Source organism: Somniosus microcephalus, chromosome 14 (genome assembly GCF_052327205.1).
Source record: "Somniosus microcephalus isolate GS21.2 chromosome 14, FLI_Smic_1.0, whole genome shotgun sequence".
Classification (NCBI taxonomy): Eukaryota; Metazoa; Chordata; class Chondrichthyes; order Squaliformes; family Somniosidae; genus Somniosus; species Somniosus microcephalus.
Window position 1 is genome coordinate 48,047,092 of NC_141000.1, and position 27,228 is coordinate 48,074,319.

Genomic DNA, 27,228 nt, shown 5'->3' on the forward strand with positions numbered 1-27,228 from the left:
CTTGAAATTTGCTGGTCTTCTGCCAATATCTGCATCTACTGTAAAGCTGGGAGACATTGTGAGAGTTGAAAGAGTAAAATAAAAAGGAAAAACTGCAAATGCTGTAAATGTGAAATAAAAAGAGAAAATGCTAGAAATAACACAGCATCTGGAAAGACAAGAAGCAGGTTATGATGTTTCGGGCATATACCCTTCACGTAGGTCAAGACTCTAGTAGGCCTAAGCCATTGCCCATGGAGAGTTAGTATTGGTATATAGCGTATCTGCATGAGTACTGGTCTGGTATTAAAACTAGTGTATCGATCAAAAAATCCTAATGTAAAAAATAAGTTCCTTGAATTGAGTGGACACAATGGCCTGTATTTTCCGATGCCTACGGGTGTGTATGGGCTGTGTACACACCTGTAGAGACATCAGAAATGCTGGTTTCAGGCATGCGAAGCACATGTGCTGAAAACCGGCATTTCCGATCTGTCAAGAATGCTCTTGACAGATCAGACGCCTGCCTTAGAGAAGGGCCTCTGCGGGTGGAGAGTTCCACTTTCTGCAGAACCTCCGCCCGCTGAAAACCCTTAGAAATCTTGCACCTGGTAAAAGCAGGCGTAAGGCCTGCTTTTACCAGCATAAGAGTTGACAAAAGTTTTTTTTTTAATTTCACTCATTTATAATTTTAAAATACTTTTTAAAAAGGTAAGTTTATTTTTAGCCCTGTAAAAAACTTGAATTATTTTTTCAAAAAATTAAATTTTTGTTTAAAATTAATTTAATGTAATTTTAACTAATTTTAAAAACATGATGGTTTTTTAAAAATTATTTAATGTTTCAGTGTGTTTTTGGTGTGATCTCCATTCATATATTTGACAGGTCTATCTGTCAAAAATATTAAGAGAGATTCCCTTCTCCTATTGGCTGGCCTGGCCCACGAGATCCCAGGGACGCTTGTGAACTGCATGCACCCCTGAGATATGTGGGCCCTGTGCATTTCGACCGTGGAGAGGCCCAGGAGTGGAAGTGTCTCGGGAGCTCTCAGGTAAGTTCGTAGATTTTTTTCCGATAGGAGGCATCTGCACGCAGGAAGCCTCCTATCGGAAATTATGGGCCAATACTGATATTGTTATAAAAACAGAAAATGCTGAAGATAATCAGCAGGTCAGGCAGTATCTGTGAAGAGAGAAACAGAGTTAACGTTTCAGGTCGATGACCTTTCATCAGAACTGGAAAAAAGCAGGAAATGGAACAGATTTTTAAGCAAGTGTAGGAGCTGGGAAAGGGAGGAGGGGATGAAAGAACAAAAGGGAAGGTCTGTGATAGGATAGAAGGCAGGAGAGGTTAAGAGACATTAACAGATATTCAAGGCAAAGGAGATGGTAATGGGACAGGTTAAGAAACAAAGGATGGCTCTAGATGAAGTGTAAATTGTGCTGGCAGAATGAAAGACAGCTGCCATGTGGGAGAGAAGAAAAGAAAACACAAACAAAACAAAAAAAAGTGTGGGGAAAAAAAATTGATATTGTTATATTGGTTTACATAAGAACAGAAGAAATAACGGCAGGAGTAGGTCATATGGTCCCTCGAGCCTGCTCCGCCATTCAATAAGATCATGGCAGATCATCGAGCTCAACTCCACTTTCCTGCCCAATCTCCATATCCCTTGATTCCCCTAGAGTCCAAAAATCTATCTGTCTCAGCCTTAAGTATACTCAGAAACTCAGCATTCACAGCCCTCTGGGGCAGAGAATTCCAAAGATTCACAACCCTCTGAGTGAAGAAAATCCTCTTCACCTCGGACTGAAATGGCCTACCCCTTATCCTGAGACTATGCCCCCTAGTTCTAGACACTCCAGCCAGGGGAAAAAACCTCTCGGCATCTACCCTGTCAATCCCCCTTCAGAATCTTGTATGTTTCAATGAGATCACCTCTCATTCTTCTAAACTCCAGAGAGTATAGGCCCATTCTACACAATCTCTCATCATAGGACAGCTCTCTCATCCCAGGAATCAATCTAGTGAACCTTCGTTGCATCGCCTCCAAGGCAAGTATATCCTTCCTTCGATAAGGAGACCAAAACTGTGCATAGTGGTGTGGTCTCACCAAGGCCATGTACAATTGTAGCAAGACTTCCTTACTCTTAAACTCCAACACCCTTGCAATAAAGGCCAACATGCCATTTGCTTCCTTATTGCTTGCTGTACCTGCATGCTAGCTTTCTGTATTTTTTTACGAGGACACCCAAATCTTTCTAAACACCAACATTTGAAAGTTTCTCACCATTTAAAAAAATTCTGTTTTTCTATTCTTCCTACCAAAGTGAACAGTCTCACATTTCCCCTCATTATACTCCATCTGCCACCTTACTGCCCACTCACTTAGTCTATCTATATCCCTTTGCAGCCTCTTTGTGTTCTCCTCACAGCTTACTGTTCCACCTAGCTTTGTATCATCAGCAAACTTGGATACATTACACTCAGTTCCTTTATCTAGGTCGTTAATAGAGATTGTAAATAGCTGAGGCCCCAACACTGATCCTTGCCGCACCCCACTAGTTACAGCCTGCCAACCTGAAAAAGATCCGTTTATCCCTACTTTCTTGTTTTCTGTCCGTTAACCAATCCTCTATCCATGCTACTATATTACCTCCAACCCCATGAGCCCTAACCTTTTATGTGGCACCTTATCGAATGCCTTTTGGAAATCCAAATATACTACATCCACTGGTTCCCTTTTATCTACCCTGCTAGTTACATCCTCAAAAACTCTACTAAATTTGTCAAACACAATTTCCCTTTCATAAAACCATGTTGACTCTGCCTAATCATGTTATGATTTTCTAAATGCCCTGATACCATTTCCTTAACAATGGATTCCAGCATGTTCCCGCGACTGATGTCAGGCTAACTGGCCTGTAGTTCCCTGTTTTTTTCTCTCCCTTCTTTCTTGAATAGAGGTGTTACATTTGTGACCTTCCAATCTGCTGGGACCATTCTAGAATCGAGGGAATTTTGAAAGATCAAAACCAATGCATCCACTATCTCTTCAGCCACCTGTTATAGAATCTTATAGGACCCTAGGATGTAAGCCGTCAGGTCCAGGAGATTTGTCGGCTTTTAGTCCCATTAGTTTCTCTAGTACTTTTTCTCTACATATATTAATTACAATAAATTCCTCACCCTCATTAGACCCTTGGTTCCCCACCATTTTTGGTATACTTTTTGTGCCTTCTACTGTGAAGACAGATACAAAATATTTGTTTAACATTTCTGCCATTTCCTTATTCCCCATAATAATTTCTCCTGTCTCAGCCTCTAAGGGACCAATGTTTACTTTTGCTACTCTCTTCCTTTTTACATACTTGCAGAAGCTCTCACAATCTGCTTTTATATTTCTTGCTAGTTTTCTCTCAAATTCTATTTTTTCCCTTTTTATCAAGCTGATTTCAAGTCTCAATGTCATCTATTTTCTTGCCAGCAAAAAAAATAGACAACAGTGAAGGACCTGGCAAAATTACACCAGTGACCATGCAACACCGGTTATCATTTTCCAGTGATCTCTGTGCACAGTCAGCAGTACATTCATATGGCTGATGATGTCTTATAGACATGATCATTACTTAGAGCAGTTTGAACTGTCCCAGGGTGCACATCTCTGCCCAAAATACTCAGCAGGATGATGCTGTTGCTTTGTAATAAAAGAGCGTGATTGAAAAGGGCTGTTTGTTGCTTTTCAGTATTTAGAGGCCGAATGCTTCATGAAGTAATTGTTATGGACAAGAAAACAAGAGGTCAATAATTGTCTGCCACTTACCATCTCATCAGATGATGGCTGAAGAGACAACAGTGTTATTAGTCTTACTGTGATATGGGGGGTTGATTTTTCTCTTTACCGCCTATGTGGTGAAGATGAAAATGTTACCCCATGGTGTTAAGTAGATCTTGGGCAAACCTGACTTCTCACAGCCATTAAATTAGTGGTTATCTCACAAGATACATTTGCAACGCTACTATCTGATTTTCAGCTTGAGAAAAAAATATGTGACCTGCCTGTTACGATTTGCTAATTACCAATGTTAGCATTTGCAGATGAAGGAGCATAAAAATACTGGAATCTATGTGCCAGCTCATTCAGTTTTATGTTTTTACTTAATTTATTTTAGGGAAAAATTGAAGACCTAAATTCTGACTGGAAGACGATTAATAAGTTACTATACGACCTGAAACAAAGGCATCAACCTGGTGTCCGTAAGTTAAATGCTATGTTTGTGTTCCAGGATGGTATTTATTAAAAATTGGATGATCTATTTATTCCTCATAATCATTAAGGTTCTTGTTAATCTCAACTGCTAATAGATTTATTAAGAATATTGTACTTATAATCATACCAGATAATTGGGAAAACAGCGCATTACAGTTCTGAGCTCAGTCTTCAGGTTGATTAACCCTCTGAATCCAAATCCACATTACAATTTATACCTTAGTTCTCTACACATTTCTCATCAAAATGCCCTTTTTCAGGCATGTTCAGCATGGCCTGACCATGCCTTGTTCACATGCAATTTTACATTTCTGAACTACAGTATACATAATCAATTTATGTCTTACAATGGTCCTATTGATCGGGATGAAGATCACTCAACCTTTAGTCTTCCTGTAAACAACTTTCTTAACTTGACTAAAATGAACAAGTTCCCCTCATTTCTCCTCCTTATGGCCACCAGACCATGCTTTAATTCAGTTCTAATGACAAGCAACAGGCAGACCCATGCATGATTTTTTTTTAAGTTCACATAAGAATGCTTGGCAGAATTTGCCTTTCATCGCAGTGATGATTCAGACGGAGAACTGAATCTTATACCTAATCTGTGTGCTGTTTCTATTTTACTGGGGTCAACATTCTACATTTTAACCCTTTTTCACCCAACTTGCATTTATATAACGCCTTTAACGTAGTAAAACACCCCAAGGCGCTTCACATATCTCCTTACATTTGCAAAGGGAGTTCATATAAGAAAGGATGAGTTGGAACACAAGGCTTTTTATTAAGTTAGAGGAAAACTGTGAACAGACCAAAGGACAGTAAATCCCTTGTACTTAATTCATTGGAATGTTGTAACTACACGTAACAGTAGTACACTCTGCCATTACATCCTGTACTGGACCAGCTGACCAGTTTTGAGGAAGTCTTTTATATACTTGCTTTATTGCTATTAAATTTAAGAGAATGGAAAGTAGTTTGGGTTGAAGTGCTCCCCCAATATCGATTTATTCAGTATGCCCAGCTGGTAGTATGATTTCCTGAGATTGGTAGGTCTGGATTATTTCCCAAAATAGTCTGAGTTCATGGTCCCCACTGTAGTCATAGAGCTGTTCCAGGACATATGTGACTCCTTCACATTAGCTGCGGTAGACTGGAGACAAGGACATTGACAAACTGGAACTTTGATAAGAATTTTTTTTAACTTTAAGCAATACCTTTATAAAGATATATTTTAGAAATAAACATTGAGGAAGTACTTTGATCATAAAGTACTGCCTCTAGACTTTACATCCCCTTTAACTAACCCCATATTATCCCCTGGGAGTGCATGCTGCACCCTGCAAGACAATCATGCACTTAACACTTCCATCACAAACTATTACAGAAGCCTACATCACAAATCACTTTCTGCAATGATGACATAAATCCATTGGGCCAGATTTTTCTGAAGCAGGGCAGTTAGACTTGCCTCCGCACCCTTCAGCTCCAAACATTTTTGCCCACAAAGTTGCTGATAGTGCTAGCTGATAACGGCACAGCGAAGGAAACAGGGCATCTGGGACCTGAGTGAACAGGGCAACTAACAATGTATCTCTATTGAGATTTAAGGATTGGGAAATAAACACAAAAAGGACTGAGAAGGAGGTTGAATTAAAGGGGGTGTCAAATGAGGTACAGAAAGAGAAATAAAGAGAGGGAAAGAAAGATTGGATTAAGAGAGAGAAAAAAGAGACAAAGAAAAAGTAAGAAAGAAAATGAGAAACAAAAAATTTGACAGTTTTAAAATCTCCCCGAAATATTTGAAAACTGAAGGAATGAGACTCCACACTTGTAATAGTTAATTTCTGGTGCCAGAGCGGTTGATTGGCAGTCATTAACACTTATCACGATGTTAAAAGGATACTTATGCTTGTAATGACATGACTTAACTTTCTGTGACAAATTTAATGGACAAATACAGCAAGTTCCTAATAAAAATGGGGCGGCTAAGGGCGAGATGCCGTTTTCGTGAAGCTAACGGTGGACTGGCGCAACTTGGATAGCAACTTTTAGATATTCATATTTAGCCACGCATCTGCTCCTTGCCTAAAGTTGCTGTGCCATATCCATAAATAATGGTGAGCGGCATTAGCCTCGCCGTTATTTTGACAGCAAAATCTGGCCCTTTGTTATTTGTTGATCTTGTGTTTTTTGCAAAATCCTATGAAGTGTGTTTTTCTTTCATGAGTAACATCAGCAGTAAATACAGTCCACTGAACCTGCCACTAGAAGGAGGAAAAGGGAAAAATAAACTCCAAGACTTTGTGGCCTGAAAGTATCTTTATTATGATCATTAGAGTAAAACATTCTCCATATTTGTCTCAAATATAGATTTTTTATTACGTTTTTTGTTTACATTTTTGGCGCACTTTGATCTGGATTTCTGCCATTCAGTGTTTTGAAGGTTTGAAAACCTCACAACTTTAATCATTTTTATCACAAAACATTGTAGGAGTTGATCTTCAAATTTGTATTGCAGTTTTCTTTAATATCTGTGAACTTTTCCCTCCATTTAAAAAAAAAGTTGACTCAACTTTTCTCCTTTTTCAAGTCTCAGTGCAGTATGCACCCTTTTCCCTCCAGTAAGGCAGGCAGGCAGTCCTCGCCCAGGTCTCTCAGTTCTACGCTCGAGCCAGGTACTTGGAGAGCACCATAGGTTGAATTGCCCATCAAATTTCTATCCTTCATGATGGGGAAATACCTGCCTGCTATCAGCCACTGATGGTACAGAGGAGATTGTGAAGGAGTAATGGGGTGACCAATGACACGTCTGGAGCACAGCACAGTGGTTAGAGTAGTTAGTGAGTAATTGTAAGGTAATTTTACATCACATTTGAAACTCAGTAGTTTCTGATGCTTGACATAATTAAAGTTAGGAACGTTATCCGCCACGTAAGGAGGTGAAACTTTACGCGGGTGGGAGAAAGAGATTTCTTTACCATTTCCTCATTGTTTAAAAATGTTTCAGCATTCAAGCCGTTTCCATTGTGAGTAATCACAGATGTCCGGGTAGACTAAACAGTGTTTTAACATCCATTTTACATCTATGAATTGACAATGGAATAAAATGAGGAATGGGCAGGAGCATTAAGTTAGAAAGTTAGATAAGTATCGCAGTATAAGTATAAAATTTGAAAACTTGCATTGCAGTAAATCTTAAGACAATTGTTTTCAAGAAAGGAACTGAAATTAGGTTAGAATCATAGAATGGTTACAGCACAGAAGGAGGCCATTCGGCCCGCCGAGCCTGTGCCGGCTTTCTGCAAGAGCACTTCAGCTAGTTCCACTTCCCTGCCCTTTCCCCGTAGCCCTGCAATTTTTTTTCCTTCAGGTACTTATCCAACTCCCTTTTGAAAGCCACGATTGAATCTGCCTCCTCCACCCTTTCAGGCAATGAATTCCAGACCCTAACCACTCTCTGCATAAAAACGTTTTTCCTCATGTCGCCTTTGGTTCTCCTGCCAATCACCTTAAACCTGTGTCCTCTGGTTCTCGACCCTTCCGCCAATGGGAACAGTTTCTCTCTATCTGCTCTGTTTAGGCCCCTCATGAATTTGAACACCTCCATCAAATCTCCTCGCAACCTTCTCTGCTCGAAGTAGAACAACCCCAGGTTAGACATAATCTTAGAAATGGCTGTTGTTGACATTGGCAAACAAATGCTCAGCACATTTATGTGAGATTCCTTTGGCCAGTAGTAACCTGTTTATCATAAATGGGTTACTGCTAATATTAAAATAGCAGGCAAAGGAATGTCATACAAATACATTTAATGAATGCTTAATGCAGTTGTATGACATGCCTTTTGTCTTTTATTTTAGCATAGGCAGTAACAGCAATAGTGATTTCTAGGCTATGGAGTTTGATAAGAAAAATGATGCAGCTTTAAATCTGGCCACTATAGATTTATAGAATTGATATTTACTCCAAATTGCAAATTAAAATAGGTCCATCGGTACATTGAATGGATCCTGACTTCATTACCAACAGTAGTTGTTTTTTAAAGAAATAATTGCATGCAGTATTGGTAAATGGCTTTCTACGTATTTTGGCTAAATGAAAGTGACAGAAACAAATAGCAGTGTACAGATGCACCACAGACAAATCAATACTGGTCGCTAAAGATCATTTTACAATTAGCTTTATCTTGAAAATACGGTGGTTCATTATGTGGAAAGTAACAGAGGAGTAGGAATGTGTTACAGGCTGTATAAATACTGTGTTCAAATGATGATAACCCCAGCAACTAAAAATGAACAGTTTGTAGGCTGAATGTTGAAACTATGTTACGGTATTTAATAAAGTGCATAACATTTTATTTAAAAATGACTAAGTATGAATGGAAAAAGAATGTGGAATCTGTTCAAAAGCATTGAGACTTTTGATGGAAAATGCACATTAAAATCAGGGACACTAAAAACTGTGGCAATAAATAAAATTCAGTGTATCTGACTTGAATGAACAGGGTACAAGATTCCCTTTAACCAGTGCTGAATTTTCTGCTTTGATGTGGTGCATGTTTTAACATCCAATAGCGAGACTTTAAATTGAATCATACACATTTGATTAGAGGTTTTTTCAAGGTCAGGGCCCAGTGTAGTGAGGATTTTTTTTTCCAATTCCAGTATCTTGAGACACGAGCTGAAAGACAAACTTTATGTAATAAAGCTTTCAGTTTCAATTTGCTACCTGCAAAATACATGAGGAATCTCCTGAGGTCATTCAGAATGTGCACTGTGGAATAGACTGGGATTGTTAATGAAAAGGACTCGGGCTAAAACTTCAGCTTATTTCATAAGAATGACACAGAGAATGGTTTAATATGAAGTGTGCTTTTATTGGGAGGGGGTGGGGAGTGGGGGATGGGGGAAGTGAAGTTTTACTGTTCTTACTGCTGTTATTAGCCTATACAGACCAGATCTTATAACTATCAGAAACCAATGATCTGTGACTCTTTATCTACACTAGGAGTTGTAGACCGTGGGCAGAATTTTATTCCTACTATTAGAGTCCACCTTACAGCCAATATTGATGTTGGTTATTAGATCCTCCGTGTTATAAACTTGTCTTAGTGGTTGGCATAGCAAAAGTATGCCACTGAAATATTTATATCCTAAATTGCATATTCTGCTATGATTTTACTCCACAACAGTTGTTATTTCCTTTACCACCAGATAGGAATAACTTCCCCCCCCCCCCCCCCCCAACCCCTGCCATCAGAGTATATGCATATCACCAAAAACATTGGCCGATAATACTGTGAGAACTTGTGCTCAGTGTATGTCAGATGTCCTGACTCTCTGAGCTTGTAAGTTTGGGCAGCCAAAGATTGAAGTGGTGCCATCCCTACAGCACCCTCAAGCTGTCACAAGGCCATGTCTCGTGCATTGGCATTAAAGCACCATTTTTAGGACTACCCGTACCATGTTAATGAGGATCTCCGTATCCTTGGCATCTTTAGTCATGAAGCTAATGCTATTCAAACAAACAAAATACAAAGAAAATTCTTCTTACAAGTCATCCAGGAGGTCCATGGCTCACCTGTTCTAGCTCCTGACTTCCAATGTGGCAGGCAAAATTCCCAACTACATTACTCCAGACAGCAGTAGCGCAGTTGGGACATTTAATGGTAACTTTGGGAATCCGAGGTGGGCACAGCTGGCCCAGGATCTTTCCTGGTACATCAGGAGATTTGTAAAAGTATACTCTTGACTTTTTATGCTGGTGAGTAAATGGTGCTGTGGTCCTCATAGTAACTTCTGTTTTTTTTTAACTCATTAGGATGTGCAAGACTGCTTCTGTAAGCAAAATCCCACATTTGAAGTGCTTTTTCATAGCTGTAAAATTAAATTGTTGAGGTCAGCCAAAGCCAGGATACAACAATTTTCAAAGAAATTTCTTGTTCCTCCATCAATATACAGTTTATGCATTTGTCAGAAATACCCATTTACACAGAGATGAAGGGTAGAAACTGCAACTGAGCTGACTTGAAGGGTTTTAAAAGTGAAAATATTTTTCATTAGTTTGTAAGCGAAAGTCAAAAATGGTTCTTGGTATTGATTGAGACAGATGTTCTTGTTTTTTTACATTCCAATAGGTACCTTAGTGACTGAATGTAGCTCTTTTCTAGAGTGAATATGAACATTGACTATCGTGTTAAAGAGGCACCATTTATTTATATTTTTCAATGTTCTCCTCATTTCACCAGAAGACTGGGAAATTACCCCACAGCTGCTAACAGCCCTCCATAGACAGCACCCTTGGAATTTAAGAAATACAGCATTAAACATTTTGTTAGTTTTTACTGAGCTGCTGACTGGAAAAATAATATTTAGAAGGACTCCGCTCTTGTGCTTATTAGTGAACTAAAATGATGTTACGGAGATTAAAGTAGATGATCTTTATGGTGGAAAGGATATGGGGTCAGCTCAGGATCGAATAGGACACTGAGGTTGCGAACAGACTGGCTCGGCCTGAGACCGTGAGCGGGGAGGGCAATGGAGTTCTGCCATGCGTATGGCAATGGTTTCAACCTCTTTGATGTTTAGCTGGAGAAAGTTGCAGCTCACCCAACACCGGACGTTGGACAAGTAGTCTGACAACATACAGGCTGTGGGAGAGTTGAAAGAGGTGTTGGTGAGGTAGAGGTGTTGGTGAGGTGGAGCTGAGTGTCGCCAGCATACATGTGGAAGCTGACCCCATGGCTGTGGAAGCTGTCGCCAAGGGCAGCGTGTAGGTGCGAAAGAGGAGGCGGCCAAGTGTGAAAAAAGTATGTTAGACAGACTCTTTACAGACTAACTATAATAATTTTATTTATTGGTTTATGCTGAGATAACTGTTTTTAATCATAACTGGATAAAGCATAAAGCTCTTAATTAATAGTACAGGAAACTTTCGTTTAAACGGAGGTTAAATCTCCAGAATGCTCTATCCACCGGCAAAATTCAGGAGTCGGTTCAGATAACTTTTTTTACTTTTCGTTGCTTTTTTTCTCCATTTCTGGCTCTGCAAGCGTCTAGCTGAAGCTCTTGCTTAGCTAGAGACGCTTGCAAGCTGCGCCGACTGTTTTGAAGCTGTTGCTAAGCAACAGGGCTTGTTGCTAGATACGGAGCTCAGAAACTCCGTATGTTTTAACATTAGCGCTGGTTTCTCCGGCAGTGTTGATCGACCGGCACCAGTTCGGTCCCGTCAGTGCTGGATACCAGAAAGTTTCCTGTACTGTGAAAGGCTGATTCTGTGACTGGGCAGTCCTGGCAAAGACCAGCACTTGCAGGAAGCTATGAGCCCACAGGTCCTAATTTACCATCCATTAATTTAAATGGATGGAAAATCTGGGCCTGCATGCCTGCAAGTTCATAACCAGCAATCCTGCGAATGTAAATCCTCGCCAGGGCCCCTAGATCAAGGTATTAGATACTTAGCCTAGAAATAGCCAGTGTTACCAAAGTAGACACACTGTAGACAGGGAACAGGACAATGGTTCTCATACAGGGATCCGTGGACACCTGGGGATCCGTAGAGACTTTGCAGGGGTCTGCGACTGGAGGTAATTTCAAGCCTGCTCCTCTTTATAAAACCAACACTGATTCAGTTCTTGCGAATTATTCTCAACAGCTGGGCCCACCTCCTCACAGAGACCCACAGCTCTCACTCACTTTGCAACAAGCGCTCCGTGCCGGTTGAGCCAATTCCTCTCCCTGGCGCCGCGACCTTGTGCCAGCCTCCCTAGATCCTAGAATGTTAAGGAAGTGGTATCAAGTCACTTAGAAAATCATAACATGATTAGGCAGAGTCAACATGGTTTTATGAAAGGGAAATCGTGTTTGACAAATTTATTAGAGTTTTTTTGAGGATGTAACTGGCAGGGTAGATAAAGGGGAACCAGTGGATGTAGTATATTTAGATTTCCAAAAGGCATTTGATAAGGTGCCACACACAAGATTAGGGCTCATGGGGTTGGCGGTAATATAGTAGCAGGGATAGAGGATTGGTTAACGGACAGAAAACAGAGAGTAGGGATAAACAGATCTTTTTCAAGTTGGCAGGCTATAACTAGTGGGGTGCCGCAAGGATCAGTGTTGGGGCCTCAGCTATTTACAATCTACATTAATGACCTAGATGAAGGAACCGAGTGTAATGTATCCAAGTTTGCTGATGATACAAAGCTAGGTGGGACAGTAAGCTGTGAGGAGAACACAGAGTCTGCAAAGGGATTTGATAGACTAAGTGAGTGGGCAGTAAGGTGGCAGATGGAGTATAATGTAGGGAAATGTGAGGTTATTCACTTTGGTAGGAAGAATAGAAAAACAGAATATTTTTTAAATGGTGAGAAATTTCAAATGTTGGTGTTCAGAAAGATTTGGGTGTCCTCATGCAAGAAACACAGAAAGCATGCAGGTACAGCAAGCAATAAGGAAGGCAAATGGCATGTTGGCCTTTATTGCAAGGGGGTTGGAGTATAAGAGTAAGGAAGAGCAAGGCCCTGTACAATCGTACAGGGCCTTGGTGAGACCACACCTGGAGTACTATGCACAGTTTTGGTCTCCTTATCTAAGGAAGGATATACTTGCCTTGGAGGCGGTGCAACAAATGTTCACTAGATTGATTCCTGGGATGAGAGGGCTGTCCTATGATGAGAGATTGTGTAGAATGGGCCTATACTCCCTGGAGTTTGGAAGAATGAGAGGTGATCTCATTGAAACATATAAGATTCTGAAGGGAATTGACAGGGTAGATGCTGAGAGGTTGTTTCCCCTGGCTGGAGTGTGTAGAACTAGGGGACTATGGGGGAGAAATTCGGTATCAACCCGTTTGGGGCGCAATTATCGGCCGGGCGCAAAGTTTAGCGCCTGGCGCTAATTATCGCCTCCGACTGCAAACTTGGCTTCTATCCTCCCTAGCGGTGATTGGAATGTTAAATCAGTCACTACACACCTTTCTTAAGGCGCTAACGCCGAAGAGCGAGGCGATACCTCAGAGCGCTGGCAAAGTTCATGTGGTGTCAGTCAGCAATGGAACACAGACACACTGGCGCTGGCCAGTTCTTAAAGGGGAGGGTCGATCTTGCTCTCCATCCACACCCTGCTCATTGCAGCTTTGAACCTCGGCCTGGAGAGACCTGTACATCGAATCTGCTGGAAAAAACAATGGAGAGGCCCAGGGAAAGAGCTCAGAGTGCAGCCCCCATAGTCTCTTCTAAGTTGATGCAAGGAAGGTCAAATCAAAATGAACCTGCAAAATGCTGCTCAGTACCCAAAATTCCTTCACACAGCGTAGAATCTCTCCAGAAGTCTCTCTCTCTCTCTCTCTCTCTCAGAATGCATGGTGCAAAAATGTCACCGATTAAAAAAAGGCAGGAAGTGGTCGCCTTTAAATAGCGCTCCCCAAGTCCCTTCCCGACTGCAAAACGTTCCCCTCAACCTGTCGTTGCTAGTGGCAGGCAGAAAGGCAGGGGGCGTCACTCAATATCCGGTCCTGGGCGTTGCATGCTCGACTGACGTCACGATTTGTGGGCGCAGGAGATCGTGGCGGTAGTGTTTAGCGCCGCCGCAAAATGTCTGGTCAGTTTCGCGAGCGGCGCAAACATCGCCGTGCCCAGGTGCTAACAGGAGGCGCAAAGCAACCAAATTTTTCCCCCATAGTCTCAGAGTAAGGGGTAGGCCATTTAAGACTGAGATGAGGAGGAATTTCTTCACTCAGAGGGTTGTGAATCTTTGGAATTCTCTGCCCCAGAGGGCTGTGAATACTGAGTCTTTGAGTATATTCAAGGGTGAGATAGATTTTTGGACTCTAGGGGAATCAAGGGACATGGAGATCGGGCGGGAAAGTGGAGTTGAGGTCGATGATCAGCCATGATCTTATTGAATGGCGGAGCAGGCTCGAGGGGCTGTATGGCCGACTCCAGCTCTTATTTCTTATGTTCTTATGTTCTCCCGACACGTGATCAGAGCACCTGCGGGGCCCTTCAAACACGTGCCTGAATGTGTTCACGTAAACACCTACAATCCCACAGTGCTGCTGTTACAGAACATGCCAGTGGGACAGTATGGCAGTGAGTCATGCTTCCAGCAGCATCCCAGCATGTGTGTGGGTGCTTGTGCCCTCACTCACCTTGGCCAGTCTGCTGACAGTTTTAAAAATTGTCCAGCATTACGTGGCTAATAGTGGCTATCTGTTGCTGTGGAGTACCCAGAATTAGTGTGAGAAGCAGGCACACCCGTCTCACTGATATCTGTAAGTAAATACCCGTTTTCTTAAAAGTATTATTAAAACACCCTTTACATGCAGCACTTTCATATTATGAGTATTATAATTTAGATGGGGGGTTTGTGATTACTAATCCATTTGAAAAGGGGTCATTCAACCAAAAAAAATTGTGAATTACTGGAATAGGACACCTGCTCGCAAGTCAGTTTGAATCCAGTTGCAAAGAGATACACAAAATCAGACAGAATGTTCCTCCCTTTGACTTCCCTTCCTCTTTATTCCTTCCTCCTGGTTCCTTCACTTCATGTCATGCCTATGATGGAGAACATGTCATAGGAGGAATCACTAGTTTGATCCTCCAAATCAACACATTGTCCCCAATTCAGGTGGCATTAATGAATTATGCTGGTCTGACATAAATTGGTAATTTCATCAGTAGTGTATCATTGAGGCCACTGGAGCGTGTACCAACTCTTTAGATGTATTATTGTATCTCTGCATTCATAATGCTCATTCTGTCAGGTGACTTCCACTACCTCCGATACTGGAAATGTTGGACCCCACTGGACCTCACACGGCCAAATCCCCACTCCCCAATACATAATAACATAAGCACTGTTTTATAACATTAAAGTGTCTCTAGTGAGTCATGGGCAATAACAAAATCTCAGGGTATTGCTGGCTGACAACATGTATTTAAGATTCAATTTCCTGGTTTAGCATTAGCATACCTTGATTGTCTTGGAACTTGATGGGCTGAATGGACCTTTGCCATCTCACACCATCTTATGTTCTTATTTGTAAGATAATCCAGAGCAGCTGCTGTTCTATATATAGCCAGGCCATATGCTCCTGTTATGATGCATAACAAAAAAAACTGCAGTTAAATGTTCCTTTATGACAGGTGATTGGTTAATTTGCATGATGTTATTTCAGGATTCACTTTATTCTACTTTCAGTTGATAATATTGAAGCTATTAAAAAAAGTTGTCAAGTGCACAAAAAGGTGGTCAAGCCTATTTTTGTTGTGAAACTTTTGTCTAATATCTAATTATTAATGTTTGTATTTGCCTCTTTATAATATCCAGCTACTGCAACAAATGTGTTTCATCCAAATAACTACTGTTTTAACTCTCTCGAAATGAAATTATTACACTTAATTATAATTTGTGCTTTGAGATATGAGCGACTTATAAAAAGTTTCACTAACACCAGTAATCCTTTCTTTTCAGTTTCAACCACACAGCAAACAGTTACCGTGGTGACTGAGACCCTTGTTACCACGGAAACCTCCTTCAGCAAGTTAGACATGCCGTCCTCTTTACTCATGGAGGTTCCAGCTCTGGCTGACTTCAACAAGGCCTGGGTGGAATTGACAGACTGGCTGTCATTGCTGGATCGTGTGATCAAGTCTCAAGTCGTGACAGTGGGAGATGTTGAGGAAATCAATGACATGATCATAAAACAGAAGGTACAAACACAAACCTTTACTGTTGCATTTCCCGTCAGCATAGCACATGTTAATAGGTTGCTGTCTAATCAATAGAAAAGTAATTTAAAAGCAGAGTGAACAATTTGCATGGTAATAGAGTAGAAGTGAATGTACTGGGTACATTAACACAACAGTCCCTGAAGCACCAGATAGGTTGAAGTCTTTATGGCACTTGACATCCAAGTCTGACTTGGATAATTGGGGGAGAGTAGCCTTATAAAGGCATTAATGGCATGATTGTATTGCGCAAGTGCTTCAAGAAGTGGCTCTACAATAGTGCTTTGAGGTTCATCACTATGGATCTGCCCTGCCTCTATTGCAAAATGGATTCCACAGCTGCTGAGATATTAAAATGGTTGTAAGTCATAATTATTGACTTTATTTCTGGCTGCTTAGCTTAACAATGCCAGAAAACATGCCTGCTTCTATCTCTGATAGCAATGTTTGTTATTTTTGGGGTTGGCACTGTTCGAAGGCACCCTCAGAGAACATCTCTTTTTGTGGATTTTGAATCCTTTCGAAGCAACTGCACACTCTGTTTACCTGCCACTGACTGGTACAATTAGTGAAGGCATGTTAAAGTAAATGTACTTTTATTATACACAATAGAATCTGTACCTGCATCTTCCAGTCAGGGTCACTACTTTTAACTGGAAGAAAACTTCCAATGTAATGTAAATCCTCCTGTGTAATTTCCACCATTTAAAAAAAAATTCTCCAGTCACAGTCAACTTGCAGTGATTGAGTCACGTGAGTGTTGTATTGCTCTCTCTAAACAAACAAAATGCCTCTTTAACATTTAAAGTTTCCAGCCTTATAACTACTTTTAATAACAGAAATTGCTGGAAATGCCCAATAGGTTGGTCAGCATCGGAAAGCGAAAGGTAAATTTTTGGGGGGTGGTAACTCTTCAGAACCTGGAGTTCTGATGAAGGTTCCCATTTGAACTGTTATCCTAACTTTCTCTTGCTGAATTGCTGTGCATTTCCAACAATTTCAGGTGCTTTTCCCCCAGATTTTCTTTTTCCATTTGTACTTTTCCTTTTCATCTCTGCACAAGTACCCTGTATCTATCTTCAGGAGCAAGAGCAAACAGTAATTTTGCAATAATTTCACGCTTCATATAAAGAAAATACTCTAGGGTGCTGTTTTAATTTTTAGTTTAAATATAATATTGGTGTAATTAAATTGAGTGAGCTAAGTCTGTGTGGAGTTTGCACATTCTCCCCGTGTTTGCGTGGGTTTTCTCCGGGTGCTCCGGTTTCCTCCCACAGTCCAAAGATGTGCGGGTTAGGTTGATTGGCTATGATAAATTGACCCTTAGTGTTAGGGGGATTAAATACGTGGGGTTACGGGGATAGGGTGGGATATGTGTCGGTGCAGGCTTGATGGGCCGAAATGGCCTCTATCTGCACTGTGGGGTTTCTGTGATTCTGTGAAATCCCCTGATTCCTTTTGATTTTACTCCATTCAGTTGCAAATACAATGATTTTCTAAGTGTAGTAACCTGTGAATGTCAGTTTAAAACACCTGAGGATTCAGCACACTGTAGGTATTACAGTGTGATACGTCATGAGAACTGAACAGTACATTTGACAATACTCTGAGAATTGGAAGCACCCACCAACATTCAAGGACACCCGTTTTCTATGTGCAGCATCTGCAAAATATATTCCTTTTTGTAAAATTGCTTATGCTGTACATCATGAAATAACATTTAAAACATTACAAGACTATTCTGGGTGATTTTCAGTGGATTAAAGACAGACCTGTGATTGAAAAATTATAAACTAAAAATACTACTCTGGTAATAATAGGGTAAATCACAATAAGGATATTATAGAAACATAGAAACATAGAAGATAGGAGCAGGAGTAGGCCATTCGGCCCTTCGAGCCTGCTCCGCCATTCAATGTGATCATGGCTGATCATCCAATTCAGTACCCTGTCCCTGCCTTTTCCCCATATCCCTTGATCCCTTTAGCCTCAAGAAATATATCCAACTCTTTCTTGAACATATTTAATGAACTGGCCTCCACCGCCCTCTGTGGCAGAGAATTCCACAGGTTCACCACTCTCTGGGTGAAGAAATTCCCCCTCATTTCAGTCTTAAATGGCTTACCCCTTATCCTTAGACTATGACCCCTGGTTCTGGACTCCCCGGCCATCAGAAACATCCTTCCTGCATCTAGTCTGTCCAGACCTGACAGAATTTTATAGGTTTCGATGAGATCCCCTCTAAATCTTCTAAACTCCAGTGAGTATAAGCCCAATCGACACAATCTCTCCTCCTACGTCATTCCTGCCATCCCAGGTATCAGCCTGGTGAATCTTCGCTGCACTCCCTCCATGGCAAGAACGTCCTTCCTCAGGTAAGGTGACCAAAGCTGCACACAATACTCAAGGTGCGGTCTCACCAAGGCCCTGTACAACTGTAGCAAGACATCCTTGTTCCTGTACTCGAACCCTCTTGCTACGAAGGCCAACATACCATTTGCCTTCTTAACCGCCTGCTGCACCTGCATGCTTACCTTCAGCGACTGGTGCACAAGGACCCCCAGGTCTCTTTGCACTTCCCCTTCTCCCAATCTATTGCCATTCAAATAATAATCTGCCTTCCTGTTTTTGCCACCAAAGTGGATAACCTCACATTTATCCACATTATAGTGCATTTGCCATGTTTCTGCCCAATCACCCAACCTGTCCAAATCGTACTGGAGTTTCCCGACATCCTCCTCGCAGCTTACCCTCCCACCCAGCTTTGTGTCGTCTGCAAATTTGGAGATATTACATCCAATTCCATTGTCCAGATCATTAATATATATTGTGAACAGCTGGGGTCCTAGGACCGATCCTTGCGGTACCCCACTAGTCACTGCCTGCCACTCGGAAAACGACCCGTTTATTCCAACTCTTTGCTTTCTGTCCGCCAACCAGTTCTCTATCCAAGTCAATACCTTGCCCCCAATCCCATGTGCCTTAATTTTGCACGCTAATCTCTTGTGTGGGACCTTATCGAAAGCCTTCTGAAAGTCCAAATACACCACATCCACTGGTTCTCCCTTATCTATTTTACCAGTTACATCCTCAAAAAATTCCAGTAGATTAGTCAAGCATGATTTACCTTTTGTAAATCCATGTTGACTTTGTCCGATCCTGTCACTGCTTTCCAAGTGCTCTGCTATTACATCTTTTATAATAGACTCTAGCATTTTCCCCACTACCGATGTCAGGCTTACCGGTCTATAATTCCCTGCTTTTTCTCTACCACCTTTTTTGAATAGTGGGGTAACATTAGCTACCCTCCAATCCATGATCATTTTTCTATCACCTCACCTTATAACCACAAGGGGTGTAATAGATAACATGCATATGGTCAAAGAGAAGTTTTTTGGAGACTTCTAAGGGAAAGAGGTACAAGGCAAAGTATTTTGGGAAAGAATTTCAGAGGGCAGAAAATTGGTGGCTAAATGTTCATCGCATTAATGGTGCAGCAAAAGGAGGGAAAGAAGCAGCAATCCACATTCACACGACGCAGGCTGGGAAGTACGACTACAGCCGCTCTCTAGGCACGTAGTCAGATAGTTTCGTGACAGCTTTGGAGTCTGTGACAGTGTTAGAGATGTAGAGTTGGATAGATGACTGTGGAATGCGAATGTTGTCACAAGTGCAGAGAATGAAGATGATGACTGGAGGGGGTAGAGGATGATGCCCTTGAGCACACAGGAGGTAACCACGTACGGCATCGGAGGAGAAATAATTTAAGATGTAGTGACTGCAATGGTACATTTAAACGTGGGACCGTGAGTGCAGTATCATGGAGGAGAACCACAGAAAAGAGACAGTGGAGGAGAAAAGGGGAGAGTATGGGTGGTGCTGTTATGCAGTAAAAGTGGCAATCAGTTTGAAATGGCACTTACTTTACTATTGTTGGAGCATAGGGTGGAGACTGGCTCGTCGGGAGATACAGCGATTCGGAAGCAATTTAGGGACAAAAACAATAAGCTCATTTGGATTTTTCCAGGTTGGGACCAGAGATCAATGCAGTGTTCTTGTTGTATTTATTTGGAAATACCACTGTTGTTCTCTACCTCACAGACAAAAAAACCCATCAGTGGCATCTCTTGCAGTTATTTTTTCTCAAAGTGTCATTTTCTGTTTTTGACATCATTTTACTGCCATACAAATAAATTAACTGAAAACAGTCACAAGTTGAACAACAACTTTTCCTGTCGATTGCTGAACATGCTAACTCCCATAATCACCGTAGAAATCTAGACCAATTTTGAATGCGTAATTGAGGCAATCTGTGTGGGGGAAGGAATTTGGGATGGAACCTGTTTCCACTGGGCTTGCGCCCTGTTCTGGGCTACTCAGGCAAATTCTGACCAGGTGAGGGAAGGCACGTCTTCCACCTGCCCCACCCCACCCTCATTGTCCTCTCATCTTTGCAGGCAGGATTGCTGGGTGTGATGAAATATGCCATTCATCACTCATCGGTATTCTCTGCCTGTGACTGTGGTTTGGTTTCAGTTTCATTTCCCTTACCTCAGTTCCGTTTCCTCACCATTGTATTGTATTGTGTGTAGGGCTCCGCCCATACCTGGCCCCTATGTAAGCAGGCCCAGCCTGCCTCACATCCAGTACAGCAGACCTCTGGATGGAAGATACCTCTCCACTGTGTGTTACCTTCTAAGTTAATAAAAGCCTTGTTTTGTTCCGCTAACATTGAGTCTCGGATTTATAGAGGCACATCAATTTTATTAACTTACTTTTCAACACAATGGATCAACTCTTGAAACCCGAACGTTTGGATTTGGACCAGCATGCTTCGGACGCATCGGCACGCTTTGGACACTGGTTTATGTGTATGGAATTCTTCCTGGACAATTCCGCAGCCGTCACAGGCGCTACGGACGCTGCGAGTATGAAACTCGGAATTCTGCGGAATTGGGTAAGCCACCGGGTTTACCCCCTCATCCAAGACGCCGCCTGCGACATCTTAAAGGCGCATTACCAGCAGCCTACGAATGAGGTGTATGCTAGGCATCTGCTCGCTACTCGCGCACAGCGACCTGGGGAATCGCTGGATGAGTTCCCAGGCACCCTGAAAACGCCTGGCAAAGACTGCAAGTGCCAAGATGTAAAAGCCGCAGTGTACACTGACGAGCTTGTTCGCGATGCCTTTATCACAGGCCTCAGCTCCACTTGCATCCGGCAGAGACTGCTGGAAAAAACGGGATTGGACCTGAAACAGGCTGTGGACACAGCGCGATCCCTGGATGTGGCCCAGAGAAACCCGGACGCCTACTCTTCAGCCCGCGCCGTCCACGCCGCCACGTGTGCACCAAGGGCGCTGCCATCTTGGAAGGCATCTTCCCCGCCCGGCAGCCCAACACCGTCGGGGCCCCGCTCTCCCCCCAGAAGCCCTATGACAGCCGCGACGCGTCGGGGACCCAACTGCTACTTCTGCGGGCAGCCGAAGCACACCAGAGGCACCACCTGCTTTAAGTGCGGTAAGAAGGGGCACTTCGGGAAGGTGTGCAGAGGGAACCCCGCCGGAAAACCCGCCACCGCCGCGTGTGCGCCGTGGGAGTGGCCATCTTGGACGCCATCTTGCCCGACCTCGTGGGGTCCGCCATCTTGTGAGCAGACAGCGTGGACGCCATCTTGTCTCGATCAGGGCCCTACAGTGGCATCGGTCACAGTGGACCAGACCAAGCCGCACCCGCTATCCAAATCAATGGTGGACATCGAGGTAAACGGGTGCGGGGTTAAATGTTTAATTGACAGTGGAAGCACGGAGAGTTTTATCCACCCTGAACTGGCACAACAACTCTCCCTAAAGGTGGTCCCTACTCGGGGTACCATCTCTATGGCTGATAAAACCCAGACATCGACCATTATGGGTTACTGCACGGTACAATTGTCCGTTAACGGAACTGTATACGATAATTTTAAAGTACTAATCATGAAGAATCTATGTGCGAGCGTGATCTTGGGCCTGGATTTCCAGTGCTACCACCAAAGCATCACGCTCAATTACGGTGGGTCCCAGCCGCCCCTCACATTGTGCGGTCTGGCTACCCTGAAGGTAAAGCCGCCTTCGCTATTCGCGAACCTTACCCCTAACTGCCGGCCAATAGCGACCAAAAGCAGGAGGTACAGCTGGGAGGACAGGCGGTTTATCGCGACCGAGGTAGACAGGCTCCTGAAGGAGCGCATTATTGAACGCAGCAACAGCCCGTGGTGCGCCCAAGTGGTGGTGGTAAGGGGTAGTGAGAAGAAACGGATGGTGATCGACTATAGCCAAACGATCAACAGGTACACCCAACTAGACGCCTACCCGCTACCCCGCATATCAGAAATGGTGAACCAAATCGCCCAATACCGGGTGTTCTCCACCATCGACCTCAAGTTAGCGTACCACCAGCTCCCTATCAGACCAGAGGACCGCCCGTACACCGCCTTCGAGGCGAACGGACGCCTCTACCAATTCCTCAGAGTCCCCTTTGGGGTGATGAATGGGGTCTCGGTCTTCCAGAGGGAGATGGACCGCATGGTCGATGACCACCACTTGCAGGCAACCTTCCCCTACCTTGACAACGTCACCATCTGCGGTCACAACCAGCAGGATCACAACTCGAACCTCGAGAGGTTCCTGAAAACCGCACAAAAACTCAACCTCACCTACAACGAGGACAAGTGCATTTACAACACCATGCGCCTCTGCATACTAGGCAGCGTGGTGGAGAATGGGGAAATCGGACCAGACCCCGACCGATTGCGCCCCCTACGGGAGCTACCCCTGCCCAACACTCCCAAAGCCCTGAAAAGGTGCCTGGGGTTATTTTCTTATTATTCCCAATGGGTCCCCAACTACTCCGACAAAGCCCACCCCCTCTTGAAAGCATCCTCTTTTCCGCTCTCTGCTGAGGCCCACGCCGCCTTCAAAAGCATTAAGCGGGATATTGAGCGGGCCACGCTACAGGCAGTGGACGAGAACACTCCCTTTCAAGTGGAAAGTGATGCGTCTGACTTTGCCTTGGTGGCCACCCTCAACCAGGCAGGGCAGCCCGTAGCTTTCTTCTCGAGGACCCTCCAAGGGCCCGAGATCAGACACTCCTCCGTGGAAAAGGAGGCCCAAGCCATCGTGGAGGCAGTGCGCCACTGGCGCCACTACCTAGCCGGCAAACGCTTCACCCTACTTACCGACCAGCGGTCGGTAGCGTTTATGTTCAATAATAAACAGAGGGGGAAGATTAAAAATGATAAGATTCTTAGGTGGCGGATCGAGCTCTCCACCTTTGATTATGACATCATTTACCGGCCAGGGGCCCTTAACGAATCCCCCGACGCCCTCTCACGAGGGATGTGTGCCAGCGCCACCGGGGATCGGCTACAGACCCTCCACAACGACCTCTGCCACCCAGGGGTCACGCGGCTGTTCCACTTCATAAAGTCCCGCAACTTACCCTACTCGATTGAGGAAGTTCGGTCTCTGACCAGGAACTGCCGCACTTGCGCTGAGTGCAAGCCTCGGTTCTACCGCCCAGATAGAGCCCACTTAATCAAAGCTACACGGCCCTTTGAGCGGCTCAGCTTAGATTTCAAGGGCCCCCTCCCGTCCGTCGACCGCAATGTTTACTTCCTGAACATTGTGGATGAATACTCCCGTTTCCCATTCGCCTTCCCCTACCCAGACATGACCAGCGCCACGGTCATTAAATGCCTCAACAGCCTGTTCTGCCTGTTCGGTATGCCGAGTTACATCCATACGGATAGGGGGGCGTCCTTCATGAGTGAAGAGCTACGCCAGTACATGCTGTCCAGGGGGATCGCCACGAGCCGTACCACCAGCTACAACCCCCGGGGTAACGGTCAAGTGGAGCGAGAGAACGGGACAGTATGGAAAGCAGCCACTCTAGCTCTAAGGACCAAGGGCCTCCCTATCTCCCACTGGCAGGAAGTCCTCCCAGATGTGCTCCATTCGATACGGTCGCTATTGTGTACTGCCACTAATGCCACGCCTCATGAGCGAATGTTTGTGTTTCCCCGGAAATCCACCTCAGGCGTATCCATGCCGTCATGGCTCTCCACCCCAGGTCCGGTATTCGTGCGAAGGCATGTGAGGGGCCACAAGACGGACCCTCTCGTGGAGTCAGTGCACCTACTCCACGCCAACCCCCAGTACGCGTATGTCCGGCACGCCGACGGAAGGGAGGACACCGTGTCCATAAAAGACGTCGCCCCAGCCGGTAACGATAACAACCACGACAACAGCAGCAACAACGATCACAGCAACTCTTACCCACCCACTACTCTTTCATCACCCCCGGAAGAACATCGACCAACGGTACCCCCACCAACGACCCCTTCAACAACCCTGGCGGCACCCCCGGCAGAGACCCAGGAGGCCACCGGGGACACCCAGCCGACACCCGCGGCACCACAACAGCCACGTCGGTCACAGAGGACTGTCAAACCCCCGAACAGACTAAACCTATAGAAGGGGTGAATGTGATGAAATATGCCATTCATCACTCATCGGTATTCTCTGCCTGTGACTGTGGTTTGGTTTCAGTTTCATTTCCCTTACCTCAGTTCTGTTTCCTCACCATTGTATTGTATTGTGTGTAGGGCTCTGCCCATACCTGGCCCCTATGTAAGCAGGCCCAGCCTGCCTCACATCCAGTACAGCAGACCTCTGGATGGAAGATACCTCTCCACTGTGTGTTACCTTCTAAGTTAATAAAAGCCTTGTTTTGTTCCGCTAACATTGAGTCTCTGATTTATTGAGGCACATCACTGGGATACTGGGCTTATCCAAAATGCTGGCAACTTCACACGATGTACAGCCAGCAACAAAGATTTTTCTCTTTAGCTACATTGGCTGGATCAACCCACGTCCCTGTGTATCATCCCCGCCCGCACCCCCCCCCCCGCCCCCGAGCATAGCTTCGCCCATTGGCACATGAAAATGGCATCAGAGTCCTACAACCGGCATAGGACCCTGATTTTAATATTTTAGTGAGACCCCCTCCCTGTCTTGGGCAGGAGCACTAGCCGCCCATTCCAAGGCCCGCGTGAAAATTGAGTCAGGCCTGCATTTTGTTCTCCAATTTTCAACTGCTTGCTATCCAGCTTTCCAGTGTAGTCAGGGCGGGCAGCAGTTGAAAATCACCCCTTGTGTCTTTCACGTGTGTCATGTGCTTCTCCAATCTTTGTAAAGATTGTCTGAAACATTTGGTGAGATTATTAAGCTGTTTTATTTCACAGACAGCCCGTGAACGTAGAGAGGAACAGTCAAAGCAGGTCCCACTTGGCTAACTCAATCTTGCTGCTTCTCCTCAAAAAATGGGGAAAAATAATAAACCACACTCCCTGTGCCTTTCATGGGCTGACATTGGATTTTAGCATTACCTTTCTTTTTTAACCAGCTTCTAACTACAACAACTGAACTTCTGCATTTTAGCTTCCAGCTCCAGTTGAAGGACTGTGCCTCAGCGTCCATTGCTGCCTCTGTGTTTAAAGCTGGGGGAAGGCAGTGATGCTGATTTAGTGAATGATTTGCCAGTAGGCCTGTGAATAAAACCAAGCACTTATCCTACCCTCCACCGACCATCCCAAAACCCGGTTGGGTGTGGAATTAAAGAGAACTTCTCCTGCTCATAGTCCTGGGATGGGACAATTTATCCTCATTGTATCAATTTGGGATAGACTGTGAGCTGTGGCATCCCACAGACAGGCCTGTCTAGTGTTAATGCACATCTTCAATATTTACAGCCTGTGGCTTTCTTAACCCACGCAAATTCACTCTTTTTAAAAAATATATAAAACAAACATTATTTGCAACTCAATCCCAAAATCCTTTGTCTGAAGAAAAAAATTGATCAAAAATCCTGAAACATAACAGGGACAATTATAAAGAGGCTAAGAAGAAACTGGGAAAGATGAAGGAAAAGGAAACCCAAGAAGCAAGCATGAGTCTGCAGACAAGCAACAAGAGCATTCCAGCACTCAATCCTCTGTTTCAAGTGGAGATGGTGCGACACATGCAGGGTTGCCCTCCGTGGCTCACCAAAGCCCTATCCTGATAATTCAGCGGCACAGTATGCCTGCAAAGAGGTGTAGCTGACCATTGCTGTTGCCAGATATGAAAACCAGAGGCATCATGGTAGCAATGAGTGGCCTAGAAATTCAGTGCCCTTAGCACCGATTTTGCGGCGCTAGAGGGCCTAGCGCTGCAATTGGCGCCGGTTCCTAAATTGCCTGGCGCCCTTCCGCGGCGGTAGACCGGTAGCGCTGCGCCGGCACCGATGACGTCATCGGTGTGCGCAGCGTCCCGGTTGCCGTGGTAACCCGGCCCCAAGCCGAAATTCAGTTGCGGCCGCCTCGCCAGTGGCAGCCGCAACTAAGACTCCGGCAAACGAGTGTTGCCGGAGTGTGCGCCGGCGCTTTAAGGAGGCGCGGCGGCCGGCCGCTTTCCCGCCGGCCGCCTGCCCGCAGCTCCCTCCCCGGACTTCCCCCCCCCCCCCCCCCCCCCCCCCCAGAACAGATGCAAGCCCGGCACTTGTCCGAGGTGCCGGGCTCATTTTTGATGAGATTTGCGCGGGCCGCGGCCGGGTGCAGGCAGCTCCTCCTTAACGGAAGGAGGAGGCCTGCACTTCCCGAGCCTGCCGCACCGCAGCGGGTGCCGCAGCGCCGCAATGCGGCGCGTTGCGCCAGTTTTCAGGCGCTAAAACCCTTCAGTAGCGCCGGCAGCCGTTTGGGCGCGGCGCTACTGAATTTTTGGCGCGCGCAAAGGGCTTTAGCGCCGGCGCTAACTTCCGGTGCTAAAGCCCTGGCACAGCGCAAACTCAATTTCTAGGCCAGTGTCTTTGCAGCAGATGGCACTGCTCTGCAGGGGAATATAGAAATGGTTGATGGCATCTTGGCAGTCGAGCCATTCAGGCAACACTGGCTGTTCATTGTCCTGACATGCGTTCTTTCATGCAGTACCATTGATTGTATGACGTATGGTGATTAAGATGCTTCTGACAAAGCATTCAACAATACAGTTAGTCAGGTATTTGCATATAGTACTGATGGCATCAGGAGTCTGCTTCCTTGCAGAAGAGGAGCTTCCACCGCCACGAAGCGCATGCGAAGATGATCTTTGTTCACCTCTGCAGCAGATGTAGGTGCAAGGAAGCCTGGCAGGTGACCACAAAGAATTTCTCATGCAGCCTGATCTACC

The 27,228-nt window shown here is 44.5% G+C and overlaps 1 protein-coding gene across 8 annotated transcripts in view; it reads left to right on the forward strand.

The window, feature by feature from the left end:
* dmd (dystrophin) overlaps nt 1-27,228 on the forward strand; it is a 2,562,635-nt gene that overhangs the window by 1,845,835 nt on the left and 689,572 nt on the right. For all 8 annotated transcript variants that reach the window (XM_086007360.1, XM_086007362.1, XM_086007361.1 and 5 more), the window contains 2 exons: nt 4,152-4,236; nt 15,730-15,968. In XM_086007360.1, the coding sequence (XP_085863486.1) occupies nt 4,152-4,236; nt 15,730-15,968 (324 nt within the window). The remainder of the gene's footprint in view (nt 1-4,151; nt 4,237-15,729; nt 15,969-27,228) is intronic.